General features: G+C 43.1%; 3 protein-coding genes across 4 annotated transcripts in view; 2 read left to right on the top strand and 1 right to left on the bottom strand.

Moving 5' to 3' along the window:
• Positions 1-1238: 1238 nt before the first annotated feature.
• Positions 1239-7831, top strand: stoml1 (stomatin (EPB72)-like 1). 2 transcript variants are annotated; one of them, XM_088920909.1, is made up of 7 exons: positions 1239-1581; positions 2101-2207; positions 2985-3134; positions 3606-3809; positions 5118-5334; positions 5809-6006; positions 6615-7831. In XM_088920909.1, exons 1-7 carry the CDS (start codon positions 1416-1418, stop codon positions 6848-6850), a joined length of 1278 nt encoding a protein of 425 aa, XP_088777035.1. In that variant the 5' UTR covers positions 1239-1415; the 3' UTR covers positions 6851-7831. The 2 variants fall into 2 exon arrangements, with proteins under 2 accessions (XP_088777035.1, XP_088777036.1); XM_088920910.1 differs by lacking the exon at positions 5809-6006 and having other exon boundaries at positions 1243-1581.
• Positions 7832-8083: 252 nt separating this feature from the next.
• On the top strand, positions 8084-18627 carry LOC148831590 (cholesterol side-chain cleavage enzyme, mitochondrial-like). The gene is made up of 9 exons (XM_088920908.1): positions 8084-9778; positions 11250-11405; positions 12135-12334; positions 13112-13315; positions 13640-13800; positions 14021-14187; positions 14504-14582; positions 15025-15216; positions 15587-18627. The coding sequence occupies exons 1-9, from the start codon at positions 9474-9476 to the stop codon at positions 15710-15712; spliced, it is 1590 nt and encodes a 529-aa protein (XP_088777034.1). The 5' UTR covers positions 8084-9473; the 3' UTR covers positions 15713-18627.
• The window catches only part of ccdc33 (coiled-coil domain containing 33), a 96185-nt gene continuing 94036 nt past the window's right edge, over positions 16587-18735 (bottom strand). The window contains exons 21-23 of the mRNA XM_088920907.1: positions 18082-18171; positions 17697-17813; positions 16587-16765 (exon numbers count right to left, since the gene is read on the bottom strand). Coding sequence (XP_088777033.1) covers positions 16703-16765; positions 17697-17813; positions 18082-18171 — 270 coding nt within the window. The 3' untranslated portion in view covers positions 16587-16702. The remainder of the gene's footprint in view (positions 16766-17696; positions 17814-18081; positions 18172-18735) is intronic.

Here is an 18735-nt window from a genome sequence, read left to right as displayed (position 1 = left end):
GGTGTTTCCTCAACGTCTTTGTATTGGAGCATTTATGCAAATAGGCATTTCATTGCACTTGCGCCTACGACAGATAAACTGAAGTCTGAAATGGAGAATCGACATTGTTTGCACAGGTTTAAGTAGACGGAACACGTGCTCGCCCATGTCATGTTGTGTGCCCTCAGTCAGGAGACAAGTTGTAGAAGCGGCAGTAATCATGTATCGCACAGAGCTGCTCTAGAAAAGATCTGATCATACTGTATATGCACTGTATAAACAGTATAGTTTCTCTGGTAAGTCTGGTGCAGTGCGTGTGGAACCCCCCTCCGAACTACTTTATTTGCAAAACAAAACTGGTGCATATTGGCTACAGAAATAACACTGATCTCTAATCCGAACATACACTGAAACGCACATTCCCTTTCCAGTGTATTTGCCTTTTCCCAACAGCTGAAAGTTTCCATTGCCCTTAACCAATCCATTCAGGTTAGTGATATTTTATTTTTTATTTTTCCCCCCCGAAACGTTCTTCAGAAGCGTGGGCGTCTTTCGTGTGACAGAAGAAAAGATACATTAACAATAATCCAACAACTGGCTCCTGTATAATGTTTTTATCCCGGCTTCCCAGATCGCTTTACACACGGGAGGGGACCATATCACCCACTCCTGGACTGCAGGACCCACCTGACCCCACGGCAGGTAACACTACGTAACCCAGCACACAAATCAAATTCAACAGATTCATAGGTTTTGATCCTATAGCGGGAATCGGTGCACTTTCCAAATCCGTAAACCACGGTATTCACAAATGCAACCACCTACGAAGACATTTGCCCCAGTTTAACATGTGATTCACAAGTGGAGACAGATTGCAAGCATCATTTTGATGACTCTCTGTAGTCTGTTCCTGCGCATTGGTGAAACGATAAACTATCGTGCAGTTAAGGTTACCTTATTCGCGGTCTTTGTATACACAGGGCGGATCAGGTAAGGTGGCAACTGGAAACAAGCGGGTCATCTGGAGAGCACTGAGCGGGGAGCCCCTATACTGTCTGTACTTTGGCCTTAGAGCTTGCGGCTCTGGCAGGTGTTTTAAATTCGAAGCAATTGCTTATTTTTAGCGTGCTTCCCCGTATCCAGGCAGACAGGTGTTTAAGTTTTTCTTGAAATCATTAGGCATCCAGTCCAGCTGAGGGAGCCCTTGGTAAGCGAGGGGGAGACGTAAGGGCCTCACGTAGATGTGCTCTCTTCTTTCTGAGCATAGTGGAGAGTCAGAATAAATAAGAAGGAAGTCAGGGTTGTGTCTAAGGCAGCGAGAAAACACAAATGGGTAGTGACGCCGTTTTTCCCATTTCTGTTTTATCTTCTAAAAAAGGGGGCTAGTCACGCTGATAACTAAGGGACACCGCGGTAACACCAGCACGACCAGGACAATGTTTGGCAAGCCTTCGGGATACGAGTACCGTGCTCTGCCGCAGAAGGACGCGGTGTTGCAGTCCAGTCCCGGTCTCTACGTTTCTGCTGAGAGCATTGTCCAGTACAGCCACGCAGGGAACTCTTTCGACTATGTCCCCAGAATCTCAGAGAACGACTTTACAGGTGATAACCGTACTTAAGTAGAGAGGTGATTTATCCTGAATTCCAGTTTCACATGACAACCAGCTAAAAATACAAAGTGCTGAGTAGTAGCTCATCACAGAAACATCTTCCATCAATACCCATCGACAGTTCTCTGCTAGATCCTTTCTCTTGAGGAATGTAGGTGACGCGGTAATGGTGGTCTTCACGTAGTGCGGAAAAATTACTGTCTGGTCTACGCAATTACCCAACGTGATATTAAACCCCAGCCTTCATCATTTCTGTTCATTTCGCCCTAAATGAAAGTAATGTTTATTACTGGAAGGTTTGTATAATATGCCCAAGTCTTCTGTCTGCCAGATCATACTGAGATAATCCGTCTTCTAAAAACAAAATTGTAGAGGGGACAGCTGCCAAAGAAGAAACGGGCGTTAATTTCGCGCTGATAAATAAAAAGAGAAAAACAGCATCTTGATTTCCTTTTTACATCTTGTTCTGATTCATTTTGACGCCAATCCCCTGTCTTTGTCCCTGGATCAGACAGGTCGCAGAGCTGGCTTTCTTGGGTGTGCAACCTGATTGTCACTTTCCTGGTTTTTGTCTTTACCGTGGTCACATTCCCTGTCTCGGCTTGGTTTGTTCTCAAGGTAAGGCGGCTTTTTTGCTTTACACTCTACAACAGTGATCTGCTACAAAACTGTACCGGCCTGCAGAACCGTTTTCCTGTTCTGAGCCAATTTGTGTTATGATGAAATTTCTGAAAAAAATATGACCCTATGACACAGTCTGTGTTAAGAGTGGGATAATCACCCATCTTATTTTTAAATCAACGCTAATCCCTGGTTGGCTGCCGTGATTTACCGTGTATTAATTTATACAGTCTCGTTCAGAAGCTTTAATCTGAGATATTTCTTTATTTGTAACAGGATGAAATGGAGAAAAAATGAAAAAAATTGTAATTATAATTCCTTAATAATTGCTTACACTTATATACTTCTATTGTGGACACTCCACTCAAAGCGCTTTACAGGTAATGGGGATCCCCTCCACCACCCCCAGTGTGCAGCCCCACCTGGATGATGCGACGGCAGCCATAGTGCGCCAGAACGCTCCCCATACACCAGCTCTCAGTGGGGAGGAGGACAGAGTGATGAAGCCAGTTCAGAGATGGGGATTATTAGGAGGCCATGATTGGTAAAGGCCAATTGACAATTTGGCCAGGGTGCCAGGTAACACCCGTATTCTTTTTGTGAAACTCCCTGGGATTTTTATTGACCACAGTGAGTCAGGACCTCGGTTTTACGTCTCATCCGATGGAGATCACGTTTTTTACAATATAGTGTGCAAACGGGATGGGTACTGGGAGCTGGTTTGCTGTTCTTTTTCAAGCAGGTGGATCTCAACGGGCCTGTTTCTCCTGACAGGTGGTTCCCAATTACGAGAGGATTGTTGCGTTCCGCCTGGGGCGGGTTCGCCCCCCTAAAGGGCCTGGAGTGGTCTTGGTCCTGCCCTTCATTGAGCAGTGGCAGAGGGTTGACCTGCGGACCAGAGCTTTCAACATCCCACCCTGCCAGGTACACACCCCCTCCCCGATCTGAGCACAGCCAGGGAGACGTAGCTCCTGGCATGGCTTCGTTAGTCTGGATAACAAGCTAAGAAGTACGAAGAGGTAACAAAATTAGAGATGAAATGCTGTAAACATGGGTGGCACAGTGGTTAGCATTCCTGCCTCATAGCGCTGGGGCCCTGGGTTCAATTGCAGACCTGGGGTGCTGTCTGTGTGAAGTTTGCATGTTCTTCCAACGTTCACATGGGTTTTGTCCCATTGGAGGGAAGGTTAATTGGCTTCTGGGGAAACTGGCCCTAGGTGCGAGTGTGTGTGCGTCTGTGAGGGTGCGCCTGCCCTGCACTGAGCTGGTATCCCAGCCAGGGTGTACCCTGCCTTGTGCCCATTGCTTGCGGCGCTGCCAACTTGTGCCGATAGCTGTGTCTGCCTGCAAGCTACAGTAAGGGGCTTCTGCCGCTGGTGGCCTCTCTTGTACCAGGTGACAACCAAAGACGGGGGGCTGGTGTCCGTCGGAGCCGACATCCAGTTCCGGATCTGGAATCCGGTGATGTCCGTGGTGGCAGTGCAGGACTTGAACGCCTCCGCGCGGCTGACGGCGCGGAACTCCATGACCCACCGCCTCCTCAAGAAGACCGTGCGGGAGATCCAGCTGGGAAGAACCCGTCTGGGCGAGGATCTGCAGGTAGCCGCGTGTTCTGTACTTTAATCAGCCACTGTGTTAAGCGGTGCTGCTGTGTGCTTCCACATTGAATTGAAAACGTTTTACTCCCCCTTCACAGTAGCTCTTCGTTTTTCAGGTAAATCATAGTGGTTATCGTCTTTTTTTGTCTCCTTTACACACCTTCCTTTCTTACTGTGCTCCAGTCTTCTGTACCACCCTCCAGTTCACGGTACAGTATAGTAATTGTATCACACTGAACCTCCCAGAAGCCACCACTGACTCAAGACGTTTCAGTTTGCTGCTGTCAATGACGGGAACAATTTCCAGAGTGAGCTGAAACTGTCCGCCTTCAAATATGAGGTGTTCTTGGTTAAATGATTATGTCTTTTCTGCATGATACTTGCAGCGGGTAAAGCTGTTGTGCCCTGGTGTTGTCCTTTACTTTTTACTGACTATTCTTTATTATTCTGTTGCTGCTGTGTCTTCTGTGCCACAGGGGTGTCAGCCTGTTGGCCAGGCTGTAACTGTAAACAGCACAGCATTTGTTCTTAGTTGGCATATCTGCTTTTTTGATTTGTCTGATACGTTTGATTAAAAGACGTTTAATATTTCTGCATGACAGCAATCCCGCAACATAACTCAAAATCAACCATAAATTACTTACAGGAATGAAAGACTAAGGATTTACAAGGGCCTTCACGGTCCCCAGACTTGAATATTATCGAACATCTGTGGGGAGATCTGAAACACGAAGTGTGTGCGAGAAGACCGAAGAATATTTCTGAGCTAGAAGAGTTCTGCAAGGAAGAGTTGGGAAAAAATCCAAAAGCAAGAACAGAACGCTCTAATCTGGCTGCAGGATATGTTTGGAAGCTGCGATTTCTGCCAATGGAGGTGTTACTAAGAACTGATTGTACTTAAGGAAGCCCAAACGTTTACATATGCCAAGTTCACTGATTTGTTATTTTGAATATTTACCAAACTGTAAACAAATGCCAATGGTGCATTCAAATTTGTAAAAAAAGATGTTATGTCCTGACTCTCTGTGGCCATTAAAAATCCCAGGGTGTTTCTGGAAAAGAGTAGGGCTGTTACCATGGTGTCTTGGCCAAATTTCCCCCTGGCCTTTACCCATCATGGCCTCCTAATAATCTCTATCTCTGAATTGGCTTCATTACTCTCCTCCCCACTGAGAGCTGATGTGTGGGGACTTTGGCTGTAAGGAGGAATACTACTCCTACAAATGATTATTATTGTTATTATCATTAAAGCCGCCACTTTTCCTTGCTGTGCCACATAGAGACCTCCCTCGCTCCTCCTGTGTTGCAGGTAGACATTAATGAGAAGACGCGTCCCTGGGGGCTGGAGGTGCACCGCGTGGAGCTGACTGTGGAGTCTGTGTTGAAGACCCCTGAGAACTCTCCTCTGGGACCCCTGGTCGTGCCACCCTCTGTGCCGGGACTGGAAGGACTGACGGGCCCCATTCAGCAGCTGGCTATGCATTTCCTTGGCAGCAGCGGAGTGTCCATGCCCTCTCACAGCAAAGGTCATTGAACGCTTCTCTATGTTTCTCTCAGCATTTCAGGTTTTGGTTTTGTTTTCTACCTCTGTTACGTTCTTGAGTGAAATGCAGAGGTTGGAGTCTCTGAATGAAATATAATTCAAATGCATTTGGGAGAAAGACTGGGGGCAGAGAGGACGCATTTTAATCTCATTGTATTGTCATGTCTAGTGGGTTAATGAAATACTTCCAGTCTAAACCAGGGGAAGCTGGCAGACCAGTTTTGGCTGACTCATAAAAATATGCCAATAAAAATGCAAATAAACAAAGTCAGTGAACCTATTCAAACCAGTTTTAATGAAGCATTGGCCCATATGATTTTTTAAAAAAAAAACACATTTATGTAAAAAACTGCCTGACTTGATTCCAATCTATGTACCACTCAGGCCACATTGTTTTCAAGTTCCATTTTTGTAAAAGATCTCTCTGGGGCAGTGAGTAATCTCTGTCATCCTACAGGAGACACAGTTAGCTTTGTGGATGAGAAGAGACCTGTTGTTCCTGCCAGAGAAAAGCATTGCAGCGCTGATGAGCTGCTGGCCACTGTGAAAATTCTTCTTTCCGAGAGGCTAGTCAGCCAGGTTGGGGCCTGTTTCCAGTTCAACATCCGTCTGCGTGATGGACTGGAGACGTGCTATTTTGTTGATCTGAGTAAAGGTGAGACTTCAGGTGCTAGACTGCGGAAACGTGCAGCTGCTCCCTGAAAACATCATGTGTTTTGCGTAGTGAAGGGCAGCAAACACTTGAGGTTGTTGTTTTGAAATTCTTCAAAGTGAAGATTAACACTGAAAATAAAGAGCAGACAAAACTCTTACTTTTCCCTTAAGGGAAGATGTCAAGAACCATCACAAACTTCCTAAAATGGGGTTAGTTGTTCTCGGTCCTTGTTGACAGTTCTGATTGGTCCAGCTCTGTGTTTTGTTGTTTTGCTGGGCGTCTCCAGGAGCAAAGGTGAACTGTGATGTTTCCTAACTCTGCAAAAGCAAGACATGCTAACATGTGATTGTTTTTACAATATTGAAGGGAATATTTCTTAGCTTACATGGCTCAGTGTGTCTCTCCCAATAAAGGCACTTGCCTGAGTACAGGTTGAGCTCCAGAGTCTTGGGTTCGACTCCGGATCATCTCACTAGTCAACAGTCACTGGTGTTCTCCCAGGCGGCAACACACAATGGCTGAGTGCCACCGAGTTTAGGGCTGGGATTCGTCAGCTAGGAATTTTCACATAAGGAGTCATTGCCTTTGTCCTCCTGCTTGTTGTCCAGGTGCAGGCCGGGCTGGTGCAGGCGTTCCCGATCGGATTCCTGACATCGTTCTGCAGATGAGTGAGGAGGACCTGTTGGCAATGTTCGAGGGCAGCCTGCGCCCTTTCGCTGCCTATACTAGCGGCAGGCTGGCAGTTCAGGGGGACTTGAAGGTGGCCATGAAGCTGGAGGAAGTCATTAAGGAGATGAGACAACAGGAAAGGAAAAGAGAAACCCCAACCCTTCCCTTGTCTTGACTACCAAGTAAAACTTGTACAGCTTTGTGAAGTGCAGGGCAGCTTATGAGTAATCTCCACTGCTTTTTAAATATCACTACATAGAAAAAGAAATCACCTGAAGTACCATTGTCAGCAAAACAAAAATCCAAGCAAGAGAGAAAGGGTAGAGTCTGGATCTGTGGATTAGACCGAGCATAATATTATGTGATCATAGTTTTACAGTAGTTATATATTTTTTTTTAACTCACAAGATAGTATGTAATGGGTGGCAATTTTTGCTTGATGAGGAGGCACAGTTTCGTTCGACTGCCTTATTGTTATTGTTTTCAGTTGTACCGTAGTTTTAGAATAGGACAGACACCTGCAGTTAGAATAAAGCAGGTAAAAAAGATTACTTGACGCATCAGCTAGATGTTTTAGATGTATTTCCTCCGATGTTTTCTGAATATGCTAAAAAGATGCTTTTGTTTAATGGTTGCAATTATTGAGAGTGTAAAGACTTGTGTGGCTGTCAGTCAGCTGCCGGCTGTGAAACGCACTCTGGCATGAGATCAGTTCTACCCCACCTGCGAGCGATTAGCCAAACCACCTGTGTCGTGCAGAGGTGTACATTAAAGACCACGTACAACATTACATTTGCAGTACTCTGGGCTCAGCCTTCGAGTTTCATTCCCTAAGACGTCTGGATTCTGATCTCGGCTCTGGTAATTTCTCGGCTCCGATCTTGCGTTCCTTGTTTGTTTGCTCGCTCTGTCTGCGTTTGGGTTCTTTCCGCGGCCCAGGGGTCCTGCTTCACACGGGTACGAGCACTATCATTGCAGCTTTGTTTTTTTTATTTTGCCTTTTAAAATAATTTTAATTTAATTCAGTAGTGTTGACTCTTTCAATGTTTTCTGTGAAATTATGATGAAGTATACATTTTTAAAATGTTTAAGATACACTGTAATAATCTTTATTTTGTGCAAGACTGTATTATAGTAAATGTTTTTAAAGCCTCTAGGTATTGTATAATTCTGCTACTATTCATGTGAGTTTCTTGTATCAGTGAGATTCTTGTACATTAGATTATTCATATGGTACATCATTGCGTGTATTATGCCTGGAATATTTCTAATTTTTTAAAACTATCCCCTGTCCTTTTAGAAGATAAAGACATTTTACAATTTATGTTTTGATCCATATGGAATACCTGCATATATATAGATCCTCTCGCATTTGCTACATAGCTTATAAAATCCTGTTGAATATAAGGGATAACATTGCTACAAAACTGTTAAAAAAAGTCTCTGATAATTCCAAGACAGCTGTCTCAAACTCTGCATTTGGAGGGCTTAATACAATTGTGTGCAAATGTTTAGGCACCCCTGGTTAAATTGTGCTTCAATGAATATCAGAAGATGACAACATCTACAGGGTACAAAGTTAAACCCAAGATCTTTCTGTAAATTGTCGTGCAAAATTACTGTTTATTTGCAGATGTTAACAGATTGGGGAAAAAAAATAAGTGAATTTAGCATGTGAAAAAATTTGGGCACCTTTCCTGTTGATTCATTACTACTTTTTTCATTTGTGTTTTTCAAAAGCCCCAAAACTGACTTGTTAGGCTTTACGTGAAGTCATGTGAAGACGGGGTTCAGCAAATACTCTGACCCTTCTAACCTCTGAGGTTGTGATTGTTGTTCTGCCTTCTTTCAACAACAGTGGGTTTCTCTAAGCAGCTGTCCGAGGACTTTAAAAATATAGTTCACTCTTCTAAAGCAGGAGAAGACTATAAAGACCATTGAATGCTTCCACCTTGCAATTTCAACTGTCAGAAACATCATTACGAAATGGAAGTTAAAGGGAGAAGACCGAAGAATATTTCTGAGCTAAAAGAGTTCTGCAAGGAAGAGTTGGGAAAAAATCCAAAAGCAAGAACAGAACGCTCTAATCTGGCTGCAGGCTGTTTGGAAGCTGCTATTTCTGCCAATGGAGGTGTTACTAAGAACTGATTGTACTTAGGGAGCCCAAACATTTGCATATGCTAAGTTCACAGAGGTCGTGTCAACTTCTTTTTTACTTTGAGATTCAGTGAAATGCAACTTGACTGGGAGTGTCTACTTTTCCCACACAACTGTGTGGAGTCTACTGTATCCCACTTGAGCTATAAGTATAATTATTTAACTGTGATTAATACTTAAAACTTCTAACCAGGCTCTGCAGCGTACCTTTAAAGAAGTGAATGTTTGACTACGTAAAAATAATTATGATAACGGCTTCAATTGTCCACTCAGGTTGGAACAACAACCAGAAGATACAAAGGCCCTCTAGGAGCAGAATATGAGATCTCCTGGTCTAATGATATTTACCTCTTAAATTCTTATCATACATGTGCAGTTGTTTAGAAAGACAACGTGGTTCATCTTCAAGGTTTGCTCTGATCTGTGTATTGCCTGTCAGTACTGCAATTGGTGATATTTAACCCTAAAGAGACAAAGTTACTTCAGGACCATTCTGATTAGAATAAGAGGAATAGAAGGGGTTAAATCCTAAATATTTGACTGTCTTTGGAAGGCCTTGAAGCTTGAACCAAGAGGGCAGTATATAAACAGCCCACATCTATTGAGCCATAGTAGTCCCAGTAATAAGAAGATAGAGCCTGATGATGATGGTGAAGCCCTGCTTGCGCTGTGCAGCTTCCACCAGCCTCGCTGTCATCAGAGCTGCAGGTGCAGAGTGTAACCATCGCAGAGCACCTTTTTACAGAAGGTGCTACAGTGCCAGTATGGCCACATTTACACAGCCCACCTCTCCAGAACAGCACAAGAAAGTCAAACCCTTTAGTGAGATTCCTGGAAACTGGAAGAATGGATTGGTTAACTTGTACACCTTCTGGAAGTTAGATGGGTTTAAGAACATTCACGGAATTATGCTTAACAATTTTAACACATTTGGACCTATTTACAGGTAAGTGGCATTTCTATTTTGAAACAAAATTTCTTATTCATTTGTATAGATTCTGTAAGAAGTAAGAATTCTATATATCGAGTGCTGAAGGGTAATTGATTTTAAGAGGAAAAAGTGTCCCATCTTGCAATGTAATAAACAGCTGATCATCACGACCCTGATGAGGTGTTGCAATGCTCTCTCTTAATTATGTAAAGATCAGCCTGACGCACAGAATCTTGTTTCACATTTTAGGTTTAATAAGAGATTAACAACAGAATTACTTGAACCAAGTAGAGTTATGCATTGTAATTATAAAAAAGGTGTCTTTTCTTAATTCTTTGCATTTAGTTTACTCGGTTCTTAAATCATTCTTTTAAAAGCTGATTCTTTTTCTGTGGTACAATTTCCATTTCTTGATCACTTTTTGAAACAGTTCTGGGTTGGGTTTCCCGAAAGCATCGTAGCGCTAAGAACATCGTAAACTCGATTTTAAGATCGATCGTTAATTTACGAGAACCCCAATCAGTTACATTTAATTTTAAAAAATAAAAATGCGAGGATTTATACTTGACTAGATGATAGTCACGCACGCAGTCAATCTTGGGTTTTCTTTTACGGCGTGTCAGTCATTTATTTTATTTTCTCTTAAAAAATCTGTAAATTTAGAAATTTAGAAGCAATAGGTGTCCGATTTTGTGCCCATCTATACGCTTTCGCTTCATTGGTTGTTAACTTATGATGTCATGTTTACTTCATATTCCTTTTCACAACTTTATTTCAGCCCACTGAGGGACCAAAAACGACACCATATAATGAAAGTATTATTAATCGACTTGTGATGCTTTTTGCTAAGCGACTTCAGGGGCGGGGTTAACAAAGAAGTACTTTATACTCGCTCGTAAAATGACCGATTAAGAGGGGATTGGGGAATCACTCGAAAAATTAGCACGTACGTCACGTACGTACATTGTCAAGTTGCTCTTTAACCTCTACGATTAATCGTTTTCGGGAAACACCCCTGTTAAACAGTACACAGTTCTTACAGGGAGAAATGACCAAACCAAACCAAATGTAAAACTAATGTAAATTGAAGAGCTCCAAATCCCGTTATCCAGAGAAACTATGAAAAAATAGATCAGTGACTGTGTGGTTGTGTATGAAATATTTTTGTCTTGAAGCCAGATCAAAGGGGACTGTAAAAAATTATATCTGTAGAGCAACACAATTCCAAGTGATAGGAGTCATAGCCTGATTGTTAAACATATTTTAAAAATGTAAGCCAGGTAAAACTGTAACCCCGATAAATGGCAGATTCTGTTAGCCAGGCCAGCCCTGAAAAAGATAACTGAAAATATTTGCCTGATAACATTACCACTTTACAATTATTACATGAAACCTTTAGATCAGTTTTTATGTTTCAATTTGTAGATGTCTACAGTGTTAAAACTACGCCTGATATTGACTCCTAATACTTTTTTTTCTTTTTTAGGGAGAAAATTGGTTACTATGAAAGTGTGAATATAATTAAACCAGAGGATGCTGCCATCTTGTTTAAAGCAGAAGGCCACTACCCCAAAAGACTGAAGATGGAACCTTGGACCTCATACAGAGATTACAGGAACCACAAATATGGAGTCCTGCTCAAGTAATGAGATGCCTTTTCTTCTGGCAGTGTAATTCCAACACTGCTTTTTTGCTCATTACATTTCTGTGTTGTAGTCAAAACCTTGGAGGTTCAAAGTGCCCTCAAAGTCTTAAACAATTTTTTTTTTTCTAGAAGCCTCCATCTGCAATACAGCTTGGCTCTGGTGATTAAAGGCCCAGTGCAAATGAAACTCAGCAGACTGAGGACCTGAGAAACACCTGTTTCTGCTGATTTTCATTCTAACTATGCCTTTAAAAACTGATGCTAACTGGTACTTGTAGATCATCTTAGTTCTTTTTAGTTGTTTTGACATATTTTTTTCTGCACTGAGGTCCTAATTCCAAATGTATCCTAGTTAAAGTAATGGCTCACCTCTTCGGCATGCTGAACTCCCCGAGCTTGGTGATTATGAATTTGCTCTTGTTTCTAACTAAAAAGCTTGTCGATAGGTTAACAGACACAGGTGGGAATGCCAATGAATCAGCTAATTCCTACAGTCCTGCCTGTTGGTCACCTTTCAGCCAACACAGGTCTTCAAAACACATATTTTAAAAGGTGAAAAGCAAATTTCAAGACCGGTCTCAAATTTAAAAAAAAAGTGAAACGATGAACAGTGCAGCTTATTTATTTAGAAAATGTCAAGTGCGCAGGAAAAAAATAATTTCAAAGCAGCAAAATATACAAATAACAGCAAATTGTGAAAAACGCTCTTTTCTTTTTCTTTCTCAGGGATGGGGAAGACTGGCGCTCGCATCGAGTGATCCTCAACAAAGAGGTGATCGCCCCCCAGGTGCTGGGGAATTTCGTGCCCTTGCTGGACGAGGTGGGCCAGGACTTCGTGGCCCGGGTTCACAAAAAGATTGAGAGAAGCAGCACGGGCCAGTGGACAGTGGACCTCTCCCATGAGCTCTTCAAATTCGCCCTGGAATGTGAGGCTCTGAGGAATTATTGTACTGTAGCATCGTTAGTGGGGGTCATTTATCTTGGTGTGTGGGCATGAGGGCCAGACAGAAAGAGACAAGTAAAGGCTTATTCCATGCTGCACCGTGAGAAGTTTCCATGAAACTGTTCTCTTTTTTAGCATGGAATAAACCTTTACTTGTTCCTTTGCAGCCTGTGCATGCTGATGCAGCTACCCACCTGAACTCCTGACAGAAAGAGTATTCCAGAGGTGCACAGGAATACGAATTAGGAATCTATGTTTACCAACAAATCCAGAAATTGGTCTATACTGTCTCTTGATGTGTTACTGTAACATTTGACATAAATGCAGTTATAGCTGCACAAGCCCACAAACCAGTAAGTTGTGTTCCCAGCACTCCCTATTACCCCAGATTATCGTACTGTACTTCCTAAAAGTACACATTTGACCACTTTGACAGAGGGATGGGAAGGTCTGATACTCTAGTCAGGATCAGAAAGCACTCAATCAGAACAAGATTATCAACACCCGAGGAAGTAATTGATATGCGAGATCATATATAGAGACATGGAACATGCCTAATATTTACTGTAGGACCATACTTCACAAATTCAATTAAAAATGGAAAGGGTGTATAGCCTATCCACTTGTTGAGCTAGTGCTTCACTGATATTCCCATGATAAGGCACTCTAGTGTGTTTCCCACGCAAGGCCTGCCTCTTCCCTCTACCGTAAGCGTCTTGCGGTGATGGCTCTCTCTCTCCCTCTCTCCCCCGTGTCCCAGCGGTGAGCTCGGTGCTGTATGGGGAACGGCTGGGGCTGCTGCACGACTACATCGACCCTGAGGCGCAGCACTTCATCGACTGCATCTCTCGCATGTTCAAGACCACCTCCCCCATGCTGTACATCCCCCCCGGCCTGCTGCGCAGACTGGGGTCCCAGGTGTGGAAGGAGCACATGGAGGCCTGGGACGGCATCTTCAGACAAGGTCAGAGCCGGCTGAGCCGACACCTGGTCTGGGCCACTTTAACAAAGGACAGACCACTTCACAGGGTGCCACGCTATCCACCTGCTGAACTGAATTTAACCATATCTGAACTCCCTAGCATTGTTTAAACTAACGAAAATATACACACTTCATGCAATATACATTAACTGGGATCGTATTGGTGTAAGAAGCTGGAGCACAATTCAAAATGACACTAGCAGTACAAGTCCTATCCTTCCAAAAAGCTATAGCTATTTGAATGCAAGGACAAAAGTTTCAGTGGAATAACAGTCAAAACCTGACCCTTTATCTTGACCCCTCCAGCTGACCGCTGTATTCAGAATATCTACAGACAGCTGCGTCGGGCTCCCACCAACGACGGGAAGTACCCTGGAGTGCTGGCCAGTCTGCTGATGCTGGACAAGCTGTCCATCGAAGACATCAAGGCCAGCGTGACAGAGCTGATGGCAGGAGGGGTGGACACGGTAGCTCCTTGGTTTACAGCACATTGTCCACACCTGACGGTCTCATGCCTCGCGTATGCATTGTGAGGCAATCTTGTTGTGCTAAAATCAGTTACTGCAGCACATCACCCTCTGCTTTGTACGGAAAATTTAACAGATGGTGAAATGATTTCTTTAGTTCAAATACTTAAAGACCATTCCATCAGATGTTAGTTTTCGTGTCGACTGTGCTGTGTTTCAGACGTCTATCACCCTGCTGTGGACCTTGTATGAGCTGGCCAGGCACCCCGGGTTGCAGGAGGAGCTGCGGGCAGAGATACAGGCCGCAAGGGCTTCTTCTGATGGAGACATAACCCAAATGTTAAAAGCGGTGCCTTTGGTCAAAGGAGCTTTGAAGGAGACATTAAGGTATAACAGACAGGAATGCAGGGTGTCTGAGAACCATCTTAAGGAAACAGCAGAAGTGTAGAGGCTGGATGAGAGAACTGAAAATTGTGAGGGAAGTGCAGTGGAGAAAATTTCTAATCTACTTGCTGACTTTTAAGTTTGATCAGCTTTTGATTCTCCATGCTGTATTCATGATACCAAGTATCAAGCTTTTTTTTTTACCAATATATCAGGTTAAATAAACAAAATCACTTCATACATCCTTTAGGCGTTATTTACGTATATTAACATAAATAATGGCAGAGAAGAGGCTGACCTAGTGCACTCTCCTTCCCAGGCTGCATCCCGTTGCTGTGAGTTTGCAAAGATACATTACCAAAGACATTGTGATCCAGAACTACCACATCCCGTCAGGGGTAAGAAACAGTCTCCGTCGCATCCCTCCGTTTCCTGAAAGCAGGGTGCTGTGCTCTTGGTGTGATCCATCGTGTTTGGCCACTAACTTGTTCACAGCGACACCACAGTCCAGTCCAGTGCATGACTAGGATTCTGCCTGACTGAAAACTTGCTATCGCTAACTAACACATAAGGGTACGTGAACTAACACATAAGGCTAATCTTTAGTTTGAAAACATTAAAAAAGACCCAGCTCACTTCGATTAGAAAGCACGATGATGCAAATAAATTGATATCACATGCTTCTGAAACCTTTTCTTTCAAAATAGTTTTGTGGAATGTGGCTACCCATTTCCTTTGGTATTCAAAGCGCTGTACAGCATTAGTGCATAGTCATGTTGTTTGAAAATGAAACCCCATGCTGACATGAGAACTGCACTGAGCCCTGGTTGTTTTGTCCAGACACTGGTCCAGCTGGGGCTCTACGCTATGGGCCGCAGCCCCCACGTCTTCCCCCGGCCAGAGCAGTACCAGCCCTCCCGCTGGCTGAGGGGGGAGCAGAGCTACTTCCGGAGTCTGGGTTTTGGGTTCGGGCCACGTCAGTGTTTAGGCCGCAGGATTGCCGAGACGGAGATGCAGCTGTTCCTCATACACGTGAGTCCCGGCTCCATCCTTAACTTGACTCGAATAGGAGTGCAGGAAAATCAGTAGTGCAGGAAATCAATACCACTGCAAAGAGTCCAGTTGCATGACTTGTTGCCCAGTTCTGTATCCCACCACCATCAGGGTGGTTATGTTAAACTGGAAGATTCTGCCTCAGATGAAATCAGCCTTGCATGCATTAGATCCAGTGGCACCTCGGAGAGTAGACAGTTTATTAAAGCAAAAAGCAGGCGATCAATTATGTTTGCACACAAGTTAAAGGAAATGCACTTATTTTTCAGAGCTCTGCGAGGCAGCTTTGCTGTCAGTTTAGACTCACACTTCAAAGCTGTTGACTGGTCTCTGTCTCCTGTTATTGTAGATGCTTGAGAACTTTAAAATTGAAAAACAAAGGCAAGTGGATATCAGGAGCACCTTTGAGCTGATCCTGTTGCCTGAGAAGCCCATCGTTTTAACCTTGAGACCTCTACAGCAGAGAAAATCATGAAGAATGAGGAGCTCCAAGTTCATTCTCCACAAACCTGTCCGCCCTGTTACAGTAAATAACACGAGGGGAACAATTTTGGATCATTGTGGTGCACAGTAAAACTTACAACACAGCTGCTTTGGAGCAGCAAATCAAACTCCTGCTACAGGATAACACCAGCCATTCATGGTGTGATATTGTGTTGCTAGTATTGTACATGATCTACAATATTTTATTAAAATAGACCTGCCACTGAGGAAGATACTTGAAAGAAATGGAATATGCTTTAAGATTTGTTGCCTCAATAAGTTTTCATCTTCCCAGATATAAAGGAATCAAGTGGCATGAATTGTTTAAGAATCTGTAAAATGTTTTTTCTTAGCTGTGTGTGGGGAGAGGGAAGACAGATCATGCAGACTGTACCTTCTCATTATACTCAGTAATTATTGCCAATTTCTTCATAACTCATTCCATTGAAATATTATAGGCAGCAGGTCCTCAAAGACCTTGCAGAATGTGTTACAGACCACAAAGTACCAAAACTGCATTGAGTGGTCCTTATATGGTACACTGACCCTGAATTGACTAACATTTTAACTCAAACAGTGGACAAGCAGATGTGAAGCTGCAATGTCAGAATACTTCAGGTGGGTAGCTACTTCAGCATGCGTAGTCTGCAAAGCAACAAGTAATACTGTAGGTTTATTCCATGCTGAAATGTGATGCTGAAATCACAGCTGAAAAGACAGCTGAAGAAGGCCTCACAGCCGAAACGTTGTGTTTTTCTCTTTTCAGCAAGGAAAAAACCTATTACTTGTTCCCATGTCAGAATACTGTATGAGCGTGTGAGTAAAACAGTGAACTTCTCATTGATACTTGAATAATTAAGTCAATTGAAAAACAAATCCTAGATTTTTATTGAACGTAGGCAGAAATATGAATTTTTGTGTGGGGTTTGGGAAATAAAAATAAAGATCTCAAAGGTGTCAGCTCAGGGGTTTTGAGGAATGGCTACGTCAGGGGGTCCAGCTTCCTGTGTCTGCTGGGGTTTGGCAGGGAGGTAGAGCCATGCTTCTGCAAAGAGAAACAAAGGGCACCTTCAGTACTGTAAAGAGAGTATAGCAATGGACATGAATTCAGGTTTGTCATGTTCATGATAAAGTACTCTTGCAAGACTTATTGGAAAAATCCACAATAACATAAAGTGTACTAGAAGATGAAACAGACGAATATGGATAAAAATTGTTTTCAGGGCAGCGGTCCACTTGGAACCATCAAAATCTCTCTCTTTTCCAGCAGTCTACACTGTGATTCTTAACTAAGGTTCTTCTTTCTCTTCATTCCTATTATATGCTATTTCAATATTTTAAGAGGTTATACAAACTTGTATTAATTTAAAGAAGAACTTTTATCTTCATCATTATAGGTCATGCCAGTCATTCACTTTTAGCCTTGAACCATTGCCCCACTGGGCTTGAACCCATGAGAGCCACAGAACTAGACAGCAGGGTCTCTGCTGTTGCCCCATGTTGGCACCACCAACTGAACACTGAACAGCAGGAGTTTTCCACCCTTCAGGTTTCAGGTTTTCTCCCAAGAACAAGCTGTCCAGGTTAATGAGTATCTCTTTGTTGTGCCTTAGAGACAACTAGTGCGTGTTTTTTGATAGTATAAATTCTGTCTTCCTATCTAGGCTGTCATCTTCCTGGTTAGATTCAGAAGTTCTGCCAACCTCACCAGGAATAAGTGGTTCACTAATGATGAACTGACTAAGTTAGGCTTAATATAAGCCTTAGGAAAACTTGACAAAATTTGAAAAGAAATAGTTACCTGAAATTCATTTTTTCCCCTTAGAACATGCAGTTTAACTGCATTTTAAGCAGACATACGTATGGTCAGACAATCACTCACAAAGCCCCTTTCTAAAGACTGAGGACACCTGAGGTCAACGAGACAGAAAAGGCAGGGAGCACAAGTGCAGCGGGAGCAGAGGGCCGGGGCTGACCAGGGGGAAGTCGTGCAGGATCATGGTGGACGTGCGAGCGAAGCCGTGGTCGTGCTCACTCAGGCGGGTCAGCAGGTCCTGCTTCTCTCGGCCCCACCGCCGTGCGTTCTCCTCCAGCTTGGAGAGACACAAGTGTCAGAGAGGACAGCGTGCTCTAACCTGACCATTAACACTTCCTGTCCAGGAGGGGGGCAGGAAGAGAGAGACCCAATTGGATAAAGGCTTCGGTTACCAGCACATTTGATTTTAACTTTCAATACCATTTCTATGAGGCATGACATTTTAAAGTATGTGATACTTCAAGATAAACGTCTTTCTGAATCCAATAATAGATTCTTATTATTACTAGTTATAATAAAGCGCATTCATTAACGATGAGGCCTACCTGGCTCTCCAACACTTGTATGCGGGCCTGAGCTTTTTCCAGGCAGGTCAGCAAACTCAACTTCTCATTGTCTGGGAATGGGTCCTGTGTCTGGATACAGGTGTCAAGTCAGATCAATTGAAAAAGAGATGTAACTATTTGAAGGTATACTGGATATGAGTAGGTCTAGAATATGAGATACAGTATATTGATAAAAGCTAAAAGGATGGCTTGTACAGTGTAGGCATTTCCTTTGTAGCATGGATTCCTTGCAAGGGTATTTGAAGACGTTTTCAGTGCTTGCAGCAATTTTTCAAATAAATCTACTCTCAACTATCAGATGCTGAAGACAAGAAACTCTGCATTTTTAGTTGATCATGAGTGGCACCTGGAATGCAGCTGTTCTTGATAGCTTATAATATTTACATTGGCAATATCGAGAAACACGTCCAGGACATTTTGGCAAAAGGCTTTATCTCATGTGTACGTGCCAAACAAAGTTAAAATCCCCAAAAGAACGGCTGCTGATACAGTGTATAAACAGAACAAAGAATGCAAAATAAAATGTGATTTTACAAATCCAGTTGTACACTGTACTTTTCAGAAGCATGATATGTATTGTTGTCAGAAAATACTTCACCACGACTACAGTATTGAGACCGACGGGTAAATGAG

Source organism: Atractosteus spatula, chromosome 7 (assembly GCF_055471065.1).
Source record: "Atractosteus spatula isolate fAtrSpa1 chromosome 7, fAtrSpa1.hap1, whole genome shotgun sequence".
NCBI classification, from domain to species: domain Eukaryota; kingdom Metazoa; phylum Chordata; class Actinopteri; order Semionotiformes; family Lepisosteidae; genus Atractosteus; species Atractosteus spatula.
This window is presented reverse-complemented; position numbering and strand designations above follow the sequence as displayed.

What these genes read in the sequence shown, in the direction of transcription:
- stoml1 (XM_088920909.1), top strand. Translation starts at nt 1,416, where the DNA reads ATGTTTGGCAAGCCTTCGGGATACGAGTACCGTGCTCTGCCGCAGAAG. An exon ending in CTCAGAGAACGACTTTACAG is followed by an intron (nt 1,582 to 2,100) that starts GTGATAACCGTA and finishes TCCCTGGATCAG; the next exon opens with ACAGGTCGCAGAGCTGGCTT. An exon ending in TTTTGTTGATCTGAGTAAAG is followed by an intron (nt 6,007 to 6,614) that starts GTGAGACTTCAG and finishes CTTGTTGTCCAG; the next exon opens with GTGCAGGCCGGGCTGGTGCA.
- LOC148831590 (XM_088920908.1), top strand. Translation starts at nt 9,474, where the DNA reads ATGATGATGGTGAAGCCCTGCTTGCGCTGTGCAGCTTCCACCAGCCTC. An exon ending in ACATTTGGACCTATTTACAG is followed by an intron (nt 9,779 to 11,249) that starts GTAAGTGGCATT and finishes TTTCTTTTTTAG; the next exon opens with GGAGAAAATTGGTTACTATG. An exon ending in AAATATGGAGTCCTGCTCAA is followed by an intron (nt 11,406 to 12,134) that starts GTAATGAGATGC and finishes TTTCTTTCTCAG; the next exon opens with GGATGGGGAAGACTGGCGCT.